The 13,014-nt window shown below is 39.8% G+C and overlaps 1 protein-coding gene across 2 annotated transcripts in view; it reads right to left on the bottom strand.

The window, feature by feature from the left end:
• Window positions 1–6,894: 6,894 nt before the first annotated feature.
• VPS36 (vacuolar protein sorting 36 homolog) overlaps window positions 6,895–13,014 on the bottom strand; it is a 20,465-nt gene continuing 14,345 nt past the window's right edge. Inside the window, exons 13-14 of one of the 2 annotated variants that reach the window (XM_079304103.1) lie at window positions 10,554–10,630; window positions 6,895–7,325 (exon numbers count right to left, since the gene is read on the bottom strand). In XM_079304103.1, coding sequence (XP_079160229.1) covers window positions 7,262–7,325; window positions 10,554–10,630 — 141 coding nt within the window. In that variant the 3' untranslated portion in view covers window positions 6,895–7,261. Of the gene's footprint in view, window positions 7,326–8,327; window positions 10,471–10,553; window positions 10,631–13,014 lie in introns of those variants that run through there. The other variant, XM_079304102.1, reaches the window with a different exon arrangement.

Raw genomic sequence — 13,014 nt, 5'->3', positions numbered from 1 at the left:
GCCCGCCTGCCGGGCTGCGGGAGAGGAGACCCGCAAGGGGCGCGCCCGGCCCCGCTGAGAGCCCTGGGGCCGGCCCGCAGCTCCCTTCACGGTGCGGACGGGTTGTATGGCAGCCGGACGAGGAGCGGCTGAGCGCACTCGGTCTGTTCAGCCTGGAAAAGAGGAGACTGCGGAGACCTCATGGCAGTCTACAGCTTACTCACGATAGGATGCAGAGATGCAGGCACTGATCTCTTCGCTGTGGTGACCAGAGATAGGACCCGTGGGAATGGCAGGACAGGTTTAGGTAGGATGTCAGGAATAAGTTCTTCACCCAGAACGTGGCTGGGCACTGGAACAGCTCCCCAGGGCAGCACCAGCCTGGCAGAGTTCAGTAAGCATTTGGACAATGCTTTCAGGCATGTGGTGTGACTCTTGGGGATGGTGCTGTGCTGGGCCAGGATTTGGACTCGATGATCCTTGTGCGTCTCTTCCAGCTCAGCGTGCTCCGTGAAAATCACTCCCCTCCCGCTGGCGTTGGTGAGGGCAGCCTGCCCAGGCACGGGCTGGCACGTCGGGCCAGGCTGGCTGATGACTGATGAGGAGAGCAGCGGGCAGGCAGGAGGCTGCTCTCCAGTCAGCGAGTCTGCTCGCAGCAGTGGGGACGGAGCACTGAACAGTGAAGAGCAGCACCAGCTTCCTAATGTGCCTGTCTGCAGCTGGGGGTCACCTATATGTGGGTATTTGTCATGTCCAGTGCTCATGGATAATGATCAGGCACTGTTACATAATCAAACTATCCTTGTGGAAAGACAACCTTTCCCATTCTTTTTTATACACTAGACCATCTCAAACTATTGTTAAGTTTATTTGCATGACATGAAGTCTGTAATTTCAATATAGACTGATGGTAACCTGCATGCCCACAAAGATAGGAAAGGATTTCAAGGAGCATTTACACCATACAGTGTTACATGTAATGAATTTTCCTGCTTTCCCTTATTTATTTATTTATGGTAAGTCTGGGCATGACATAAAGGCCCAAAAGGAAGGAATTGTCAGCTTTTGGTGTTCAGAATTACAAATGGACTGAAAGCTCCCTCCTAGTTAACTTGTATCCTTTATATGACTGAGAAAATACAATTTCCATATAACATGAGTACCTCTGCCCCAAGTGAGTCTTGAGACCAAACTGCTGCTCAGGGTTATTGCCCACTGCTGTTCCTGGACTCTGATCAACCTGATGCTAAACCCCTTTTTTCCTTTTCCCTTATGCTAGCTGGGGTCTGCAGTGGTTAATGCTTCACAGGCACACTGCCATCTGTAGTACTGACAAAGTCTTTGGGAGAGCAGGATAAACCCTTGCTGAGGAACTCAGACTGTATTCTGGACAGCAAAAAGGGAACTATGTGTGTGTCATAAAGATTTTCTGGGCTGTTTTTAAGCATTTTATTTTGAACAATGCAAATTATATTCTCCTTGTTTGTTGTAATAGAAGTGCGTAAAATTGGGAGGTTTTAACTTGCCTTTATTTTATTGTAGGTAAGATTTTTTTTTCACGTTTTTGAGGATACAGACGTGTGTATTCAGTCTAATAAGTGAAGGATGCTGCATTTTTTCACCAGACACTTGCTGCTATATGACCTATTACATGTCTTGTGCTGAGATTGGGCAATGCTTCCTTTGAATGATGAGGAGCTTCTTGTGTCCTTGTGTAGTCCTGGTCTGTGTGATTCTGGCAGCAGGATTTCAGCTTCAGGCAGTGCCACTGTAGAGGTGCAAAAGTGCAGAGGTGCACAGTCTTGCCAGGAGCATCTTTCCCATTGATCATGTAAGCTACTGGCTGGCACAAGTGAATGCACTGTGGTACTGGGTCTGGTTTGAATGAAACAGGAAATAAATCACACATTGTAATAAAGAAAACAATACTGTAAGTTCATTCCAGATGATGGAGAAGCTCAGAGAAGAAGAAGAGTGAGGTGAATGAAATGTCTGCTCTGAAATGTCTGCTCAAGTCCAAGACTGAAACTCCAGTCCCACTTGCTGCCTGTATTTAACATCTGAAAATTTTACATGGGTGAAATCTATTGCCAGGCTTTTTTTTCCACTAGGAGCACAATCTTTTGAAGATTTAATCACTAGGAAAAATATCTCTTTCCTCTGTTGTAATGCAGAGGAGAAAGTAGAGAAATCCATGCAGGAGGAAAGAGTCTGGAACACATGGCAAGATGTTTTACTTGTATCACAGTATTTTGCACTTATTATACTGCCTTTGATCCAATGGCCTTGCAGTACTTTATGAGTTACGAGTGATCTTTGATCTTTTGTTTCCCTATGCTGATGAAAAAGGCTTTGCCTTATTTTTTTTTTTCTGCCAGAGTAAATGGATTTGCTGACATTATGCTCAAGCTGTAAAGTCAGAAACAAAGCCAATACAGCAGCTCAGGTCACTGCACTCCCCCTCAGTGCCTTCTTTGAGACCTGTATTGCCTTTGTATCAACCCCTTCCAAAAGAGGACACAGTCCAAAAAAGGGTGATTAGAAATCACAAGCTGCTCCTATGATTGTATGGTAGAAATTGTAAGGACCCCAGATAACAGGAGGATGCGCACAGGATAAATGGACAGGCTACTTTATTAAACCCTTTGAAGCACAGTGGATTATGTTTGCACATAATACACCTGCTGTGATGCTGAGGACTGAGATCTGTCTTTGTTAACATGCCATCTAAATTTCGTCAGGAACGTATTTTTCATTAAAATACTTCAACGGAGCTGGTCTCTGAGGCATCTGGCTAGCGGTGGATAAAATCCTTGCCATTAAAGTTGGTCTCCCTGGAGAGTGAGAAACTAATAACAGAAGGGACAGGAGCACAAGGCAGCAGACGAGTGCCCATTTAGCCTGCAACCAAAACGTTGAGATCTAAATTAAGTTGGACACTGAAGGATTCAAAGAGAGAGTAACCTTTAATTGCTGATCTGTAGCACCAGCTGCCGGCGTGATAAGCAGGGAGTGCAGGCGGATCCCACCTGCACACAGATCCCAGGCAGATGATGGGCTGAGGCAGCCCGTGTGGCTGAAGTGTTGAAGAAGCCATGGCAGGAAGGTCAGACAGGAAAAAGCTTCTTGGCCTGTAAAAAGGGGATTATGTGTTTTCCAGCTGCTGGCAGCTGTGCAGAAATCACTTGCACGTGTAGTACTGGAGGCTGAGGGCAGCTGCCTCCGTTTAGCCAGGCCAGAGCAGCCACCTTGACTGCAGCCAGGAGCTGAAACTGGTCTCCTTGCTTTTACCCAAACCAGATTGAGGGTACTTACATGAAGAGCACAATCACCAGATTGGCTGTGTTGGTTTTCAGTGGGCATGAGGTGTTGTGTTGGTTTCTGGCTCTGTTCCCACTGCCGGCACAGTTGGGCTGGGAAGAAAATGTCTTTTTCTTATGTTGGCATAAAAACAAGATCGTGTAGTAGCACATATTGTCCAGAGACCACCAAGAGTGAAAGCAGAATGGCTGGCTACTAATTCCCTCTCTGCTCTGTGTAGTGGGGAGAGATGTGACATTGTATGTGATTTCTATCTTTGCAAAATATGCTAAAAGCCTTCTCTTGCTGATATTAAATGGACCTCAAGCTTCCTTGAGGGAGCAGTAATAATAAGCAGGCAAGACAGAGAAATCTGTTTGCCTTCATCCACACTGGGAAACAAGATTTAATTGTGAAACACACAAAGCAGTGCTGGCTGGGATACAAGAGAGTCATCTGTTACAGAGAATCAAGGTAAAGGCCAAAACTATAATATAAATATTTGGTGGTTTAGGGGGAAAATTCAAAAAGCTAGAAAGAGTGAGAAATTGAAACGTTCTTTTGGAAATGATACTTCTGCATTGTTCAAGAAAATTTCTCAAAAAAAAAAAAAATTGAGAGAAATGTTGCACTGCAATCTTGGTTGGACAGCTGACAAGAATATGAATAATTTTATGATCAAAAGCTTAAATTAATTGAAATGTAATAAAAAATTAAATTTCATAAAATAAAATAAGATATCCTTATTTTAATAAGAATTTGAACTAATGAAAAATAAGTAGGATATAAAGGCTAAAATTGTCAGAAATCAGAAACATAAAGCTGGTAAAGAATGTAAGCAAAGACGAAGTCTGCAGTCAGCAATGCTGAGTAACAAAGTGTTTAATTTTAATATAAATTTGAAACAAAATAATGGTTGCTATTCTACTGCTATGTGAAAAATTTGTCTAATCAAGTGGAGTGCAAAAGAAACACTGATGTTCAATAAATTTATGTTCTGTTTTGGGGTGAAAAACAGACAATAAAGCCATGTTCCAGATTGGTAATAAAATACTTCCCGTACCAAAGCAAGCCTGAGCAAATGTAAAATAAGAGCAGCTCCAGTTAAAGAACTTAAAACCAGCAACTCTGGATAAACTTTCATCCAACAGTTTCTAACATTATTTTCCCAATCAGTTGGTCTGGAGATGCTGTGGAGGTTTCAGATCACAGGAGGAATTATCATGTGTGGGTTTTCATTGATTTGGATGGTTTGTAAAGAGAAAACAACCCTGATTCCAGAAACAGGGATGGAAAAGCTGATAATAAAAGGGAAAGTAGCATCACCAATACCACTTGATCAACTTGACAGAAGTTGGTGGAAAATGTATTTTACATACATTTACAAGTTTGTTGAGTAAAGGAAGTAATGCTATAATGTAATAATGCTTAACATTTCCATGGAATATTTGGATTGGTAAGACCTGGTATTTCCTTAAAGGATGCTTGTGTAGAATTAGCATATTATGCTTTAAAAGAATTAGGTGTTAACTAATTGATTTCAAAATGTCCTTTTAATATGTAATTTTCACGGAGGACATATTAATCTAAAGATTTAAACACAGGTTAGGATTTAGCAATTAAAAAAAAAATTCAGAGACCTAAAATAAGATATAACACCATCACTGCTCAAGTTTTTAGGTAGCACACAGATTGGGAGAATGTCCAGTGATAGTGACTTTTCTTCAGAATGTACCAATCTCTGAGTAAGCTGGGCTTTAGCCAACAACTCCTGTTTTAATATAGCTCCCATAAAATGACACATCTAGGAACAAAGACTGTAGAGCTTTATAGGATGCACAACTCCCTCCTGGGGAGTCATTACTTTACAAAGATCTGGAGATGAGACTGAGTTGTTAGCTGATCACTGTCACATCTGTGAATTGGTGCTGCTGCCCACAGGTTTGGAGCAGAGAACCATGTCACCTTACTTTGACAAGTCTGAGCCATATGCATGGGAAGTGAACTGAACACGAGCACAGGTTCCAGCACGTGTTTGATAGTGCAGGAATGCCCTCTGTGGGTATGGCTGGGGGTATAAAAACCGGGGCAACAAAAATTGCCTCTGCAATTAACACTTTTACTGTAGCTTTCCTTGGCCCAGTGGTGGTGTTCAGAGTACATGGAGACTATTAGGTAACTATGGAAAGCCTTTGGAAGAGCAGAAAAAAGAACAACAAGGTGGGCAAAATACCCCAAATGATCAATGTTTAAGAAACTGCTGTATTCCAGGAGACTGGCCATGGCAGGAACTCATGTTTCATAAAGCACTTACTGAGCATTAGGTTTAGTGGCTAGAAAACAAAGCTAAACACATTTTGATTGTGTACACCAAAATAATTTTTCCAACAGGTAATTGTAACTGGAATAATCTGCCAAGGGCTGCAGTTGGATTTCCCCGAAAACGCAATCTCCTGTTGTTCCTAAAGAGGAGTTCTACCTTAAACACAAACTAAATAAGGGAAGTCCTACAGTTTCTGCTACCCAAGAGATCAAGCAAAATGGTAATTAGTCTATTCTGGCCTTGTAACTTATAAATAGGTTAGAGTCCTGGTGGAAAAAAAAGAATTATCCTAATCTTGGGCTTTCCCAAAACACTGAATGCAGAAAGATCAGAAACAGACACCTTGCAACAGTTGTGCCTAGTTTGATATTTCCACTGAAAAGATCAAAACATTTTTATTTTCACTTCAGAATGTGTTTTAAGCTCTTCCTTCTCCCTGCCAGAGCTCAGCCATACCCAATACACCCATTTCCAGAGCTGCTAACTAGTCAACATTTGATAATCACAACAAAGCCTGGGTTTGAAGTTGGTGGGAGTTTTGCTGTTCCCATCTAATGGGTGGATCAAACTAGATCTTTGCAATTTAAGGACACACCTCAAATTCTCTGTTCAGTGCTAAGTGAAACTCAGGGGAATTATGCCCCACACATGCAATGCTGAGCCTTACTGAAACAACAGATGTTTCTCATATACTGTGTCCAATACTGTTATATTTAGGCAATATTTAGAAAGAATTCTACCTACATGATGTGAGTCACTAAGCAGCCACAGTAAAAATACCATACCAGCAACAGACACAAATGCATTCTCTGCAACTGTGCTTTTTTTCGTTCTTTGTAAAAAGAGAGTGGTTCACACAGAATGTATCCTCCTGCATTTTTGTTTTGTTTTGGTTTAAAGAAAATAATTCCTGTCTTTTAATTTCTGGGAGGTTTCTGCATATATGAAGCAAGTGACACAGGAGCACTGATTGATCTTAGGCTTGAAAAAATACAGTGAAACAGCATTTGGATTAGATCAGTCCCCACCTTTACAACTTCCAGAGATAATACTGATGACAATACAAGTACATAAAATACTTGGAATTGTATTCCAATGCAAAGAGTCTAGTCTGAGCCTTGTGGTCAGAGCAGGACTAGATTCATATTGACTATCCCATCAGTACCAGCCCCTTTTACCTTGAACTTGTCCATCTCTCTGATGTGAGCATGGCAGTGCAGGGTTTAATGTGCTCTTTCATCAGTAGAAAACTTGAAGTCACAGCAGAGTCCAGCAGTACAGTTTCTGTCAGGCCTGCCTCTCCCTGAGCATGTGCTAACTAGCAGGCTGTGGGGTTTTCTGAAACTTAAGATGTCTCAGTCACTCCTGGAATTTTTGTTTTGATGTGTGTGGGTTTTTTGTTTTTTTTTTAATAATACCTTAATTCTAAGCCACAAAGAAAAATTACTCTCAAGCCTGCTGGACAGACAACTACCTGGGAGGTGTCTGGGAGAACAGATACTTGGACTTCTGCTACAATAAAAGTATTTAAATACATCTTTAAAATATAGACAAATGTTGCCAAGAGATGTGTCTAGAATATTCTCTCAGCGTGAAAACTTGTAGCTCATTCTTTGGAGAACAAATTGATAGTAAGTCTTCCCAGCAGGTGACTTGGAACTACAGGATCTTGCATTTCACATGAATGCCTGAAGGACTGAGAGTTAGGATGAAATGGGAACTGCTAGAATAGGAGAAGGAACATAATTGTCAGATTTGTCAAATGAACTCAACAGAAAATACCAGAGAAAACAATGACTTCTTATCAAATCCACATATAATTTTGAACTGCCTTGTCAGTATGTATTTTCAAAGAACTGTCCAATTGCAAATGAGTGCCTCCCAGGTTTCAGGAAGCAGGAATCTCTACTGTTGGCAACAAGCTCCTACTGTCTCCCACTACTGTACTCATGAATTCAGGGAAAATACTTGCACTAACTTCAGAAGCATAGTCAGGCTCTTTGGACAAACCATGTAAGTCCTGTTAGAAGTTCAGCTAATCAATATACACCCACTAATGACTGTGAAAAGATACATTTCTGAGCACAAATGCATGTCCACATATACTTTTCATAAGAAAAAAAAATTTGCACTTCAGAAATACGGTCCAGATTAGATTCATGTTTCCATAGGCTGAGTATAATTTTCCTGAAAACAAAGGCAAAGTAGAAACAGAAAAGACATACAGATTCCTGAGGAGAGTTTTCCTGTCTGAGGTATAAAAAGGCCTAGGTTTTCAAATGAAAAACATAATCATTATTTAAGACTGCTCCATAAAGACAAGCACTATTTGTGCAGGCAGCTCTGACAAAAAGGTAATGGTCATATATTGTGATACAAATATCCTAGGAATAATCAAAACAGGAAAAGTTCATATATGCACCTTCTAAACTTCTAAACTTCTATTAAACTAATATGATCTCATGAAAGCAGTGCTTGTGCAGACACCTGTTGTTTGTTCTGGCTGGGATGGGTCACAGGCTACTCAGCAACAGAAGCAAGGCCTTCTAATTATATTTAATTCTGCCCTTTAAATCAAAATTATATTGTACCCTTTTAGGTACAAAGAGAGACAGCAAAAATATGATGTACTTTAAAAACCTGCCCCATTGAACCACAATATTTTAATGTGTAAAGATTTTAAAGCACTGAAAACATTCAGAGGGAAAAAAAACCAGAACAATCGACTTTAGAAAATGTTTTAATTTTTCTTACTTTCTAGTAGCCATTTTTTCATGTATCTGTTTAAATTCTAAACCAGCAATACAATTTACTGTATAGACTTCTTGCCTGGAGGAAAAACAAAGTCAAGGAAAAATCTTGGAAAAGAAAAGCTTGAGAAGGTACCATTATTCTAAATAGGCTGTATTATTATTGCTTAATTAAGATAATGAAACACTCAGGGTTGGAGGAACAGGGGCTGGCAGTTGACACCTGGCATTTCCTCTCAGGTTTTGTTCTTCCTGCACATGACATGCCCCCTTGTGGGGAGAGATTCAGGCCCACAAACCACTGGCCTTCCATGACAGGTTTTTATTGGGCAAAAGAGACAGTTGTCACAAACAGCTTTTTGTTTCCAAATTTCTCACTTTTCAGTCCCTGCTTAGATGTGTGGTGCTTGGTGTATTTTTCATGGATCTCTCCTGTGGGTTGTGAGGAGGATGAAGGAAAGCAGCAAGCTGTAAGGCTCCTGAAGAGATGACACCAGGTGACTAACACAGTAATAACAGTGTGGAACTGACTCCTTCAGCTGTGTCAAAAACCTAAGTTTCAGCACCCTCATGAAGCAGAGGAAAACTGCCTTAAAGAAAGCACTGCATGAAAAGTTTGCTTGTGACAAGAGTAAGAGGACACAATTCCCTGGATGTAAAGGGCATCCTACAAGCCATAGGCGTAATTTCTGTAGGAATCTCTGCACAGAACTATTGGCTCTTAACTCATGTCTTAACCCATGCTATGGAACACTGAAATAGTTCTGAAAATATCTTCAGTCTCATATTAAAATTTTTGTCCTTTCTTGTAAAGTTGATCTGGCCACCACAAGCACAATGCAGTTACCTGAATGCTGTCCTTGCCCATGCCTTGAATTAACTTTTATTTATTAAAAATAGTCACTTCAAAATGCCAAAAATTCAGGTAATGTGGATCATAAACATCCACTTAACTGTTATTATCATGACAGATCTTCAAGTATTGTAGCAACTCCACTGGAGTTATGAAAACTGAGGCTATTATATTGCATTCAGTGTGAACACAGGGTGAGGAATACCATTGATACCTTGTGATTATTACACACAGGATGATAGTTGTCTTTCTCCCTTCAATATAGAAAGCATGTTAATTTTCACATATGAGAAGTAAGCAAATGAACTGTTTCCCCAAAACACGTAATAGACTGATGAAACAAACAAATGATCTTTTTTTAGAAGTACAAGGTAAAATACAAGCACATGAAAGCACAGAGTCTGGTAAAGTGACAGGAGGCTGCTCCACTCTGCTACAGAGAGGACAGAGAAAGGGCACCCAAAGTGCAACATAAATGGACAGGAAGGAAGATGGCAAGGAAAGAGAAGGGAGGAAGTCTGTGCTAACAATGCTTCTATCCGAGATATTTGCGTGAGATGTGACAAAACAAACACGGTAATTTCTAGATTCGCACGACATAGAATAATCTCTCTTGTAGCAGGTTCTGTCTCAAATTCCAGAACCCCAAGATCCTCCCTTAGAAAACTGTTCATCAGTTCTGGGAGAAGGGGTTATTCAACACTAGCTTGTTCCATATACCTCAGTACACACTGAAGTCCCGTTTCTTATCGCTGTGGATACATTTGTCTGCTTTGTTGCTCCAGACATAAACAAACTGGAATTGGAGTATGCAGTAACCTGGCTTCTGGGCACTGACCCCCATGGCACTCTATGGTGATATTCTCACCACCTTCACTGGTGGAATCTTCTCTTGAAATGAGAAACTACACAGCACATAAAATGCAATTTGAAAAATGAGTGAGTTGTCTTGAGACAATAGACATGCTTCTGACTTTGTGATTTCTATTTCCTTATAGTTCCATGTAAGAGGATTCAGCACTTGAAATACCTGAGAACTGTAAAAGCATTGCAATGTTCATGTCTGTTGCAGTTGACTAATGAAATAAAAAATTTTAAGTCAGTTCTTGGAAGGATTCTGCCCTCTGCTCTCTTGTTCAACTACTACATAACAAATTGTACACAAATGGTATTAGCTTTGTGTCAGAAATAAATTTGGGTAGAATCTCAAGCCTTCCACTGAATCATCTCTGCAAAGATGGCCCATCTTTTCAGCAAGAAGCAGCCTAGAGAAAGCAAAAGAAGATGTCCTGTATTACTTGAGGACAACATGATCACTAAAGTATTAAGTACAACAATTATTACTTACCTTTCTTTGGCTAAGAGAACAGACATCCCCACCAGCTTAGCAAACTCATCAGCTGTGAGAGAACCCTTTTCAGATACCTATCAAAAGCCAAATACACAAATAAACAAACTATGACATTAAAAGAACAACAAAGTTCTCTCTGCTACTGAATCAGGTCTAGCCTTGAGAAGTGATAAAATGATAAGAAATCTCTTGAGAAGAAAATTTGTTTGCTTTTTTGAAAGTACAACTAATTATTAGTATTGCCCCTTAAAAACATCTCTTTGTGTCCTGGGAAAATTGCCAAGTATATAAAAGGAAGAGAGAAAAGAGTTAAATCTGTAAAAAAATAATATGGTACCCTTTCCTTTGGATTTTTTTTTAAGATGCCTTGGAACCAAATTAACTGAAAAATTAGAATAGCTTGGACAGCAGAATATAATCTCCATCAGCATTTACACAGCAGAACAATTCTAAGTGATTCTGAAAACACTGAAGCCTAAATGAGAAAATAAAAGACCTCTTCAGGGCAGCTCATCAATGCAGAAATATAAATCATCTCAGGTGAAAGAGAAGAATTTGAGTTTTATGGCATTTAAAATACAGCAACTGCCTACAGGAAAATTCCCAAACCTTAGTAATTCACATGACATTATGGCATACTAGGGGAGTAACTAAAAGCCACCATCAGATTCAACTGACACAAAAGACAGATTCAGTCTGGGGATTCAAAGCTTTGGCCCTTTTGTCTCAGCCATGTTACTTAATAAAATGAAACCTTCTGACACATTCTGGACACGTGGATGTTTAAGATACTACATATGAAGTCTAGACTTACTATTGCATTGAATTTCCCAGATAAACATGTTTTATTCCCTAAAACCGAATAATTCTTCTATTACACCATTGCTTTAGAGCAATGCAAGCAAAGCTGTAAATCCGGATGCAGTTGCCATTTCCTGCTTCCCACATAACTGGGTGGGGAGGGGTCTATTCTGCACCATTCTCAGCAGTAGTCCTTTTAGAGACACTCAGATTAAATTAGCCCTAACATGAGATTTTCGGAAGCTTAGAGATCAAATCTGAGTAATGGATGTCAACCGTACAATCAGTGATTAATTATTTTTCCTTCCCAAACCACTACCCTCATCAAGGGTGACTGGATTCCTTTGATGTCCATGTCATTTCCTGTCTTCACCAGCCATTCAAAACCACATCTCTCTCCTGAAACCCTATGGCTTCCTTTTACTTCTCAGAACTTAATGTATAATGTGCAGTAACATTAAAGTACGGGGTGCTTTCGGCCACAAGTCTGATCTCATTTTCCCTTTCCCATACAAGCTAGTCTTCCATTCTTCTATGGAGCCAAAGTCTCAAATTATGAAAATAATACAAAAAAGGCATCTTGGTAATAAATCCACCATCTGCTACTTTTTGCACTTGACCTCCTTTGTTAGCAAGAAAGGTTCTTCCTTTCTTTTCAATAACATAAGCACTCTTACTAAAGACAAAAAATTCATTAGAAACAAAAAACAAAACAAAACAAAACAAAAAACCACCAAAACCAAAAACAAAACAACAACAACAACAACAAAAGCCCTAAAATGATCTTGGTATTTTTCTATAAATTTAAGAAAATAGAAAATAGACTGAAAATATTTACATGTACTGAAAGATTTAAGCATTTTAGTGTTGTTGATTTAGAATGGAATCTTTTAAATGCCTATAAACATTTCTCTTATCTAAAAATCTTTCTGATGAGCAAAAACTGCATGGTGATAATCATGCAAAGTGCACTGAGTAGTCTATCTTGTGACAAGAGATGAGGTATCAGTGATAGTTCTACTTTTTCTTGACTGCCCCCTCTTTGACTCTGGTGCTTAACTTTGGATCAGCCTTTTCTCAAATGTATGAAAATCAAAAAATTACATTCCACTGAAAGGCATGCAACAAGTAGTGGGATAACAGGACTGTAAAGTGTCCAGAGGCAGCAAGACCACAAAGGTTTATGACACTGAGCAATTCATACTATCTTTTTCCCTGATGAATCTGGCTGAATTCTATACAAGCCACTCTCCTACTGAGTGCTCTTCACAGCAGCAAACTCAGTACACATACAATGTACTGTTCCATGAAATAAACCTCAACCAAACAACTACCTATATCAACATTTAAGAGCTGTTTCCACTGCCTTCCAACACATCATGTGCAGTATCTGAAGTCCACTTCTCCTAAATTAGGTGCTCAATACATGCATGAATTTCAGCCTACAGTGCAAAAGATTTGGAGGAAGGCTGAAGGTTAATGAAGTTTGAAAAGAGATAGAAAAGTGATTTATTCCTGAAAGAGAAAGTAATGACTAAGATTATTGCCTGCACAGAACTTTGAAGATGAGAAGTGCTATTTAAATATTTCTTTTAGAAGATATGGAGTGGAATGCTTTGTATTTTGAAACCTCAAGAGGAAATCCCATACCTCAAGT

The sequence above is a fragment of the Erithacus rubecula genome, assembly GCF_903797595.1.
Source record: "Erithacus rubecula genome assembly, chromosome: 1".
Taxonomy (NCBI): Eukaryota; Metazoa; Chordata; class Aves; order Passeriformes; family Muscicapidae; genus Erithacus; species Erithacus rubecula.
The sequence above is the reverse complement of the archived record's forward strand: the minus strand, read 5'-3'. Positions and strand labels throughout refer to the sequence as shown.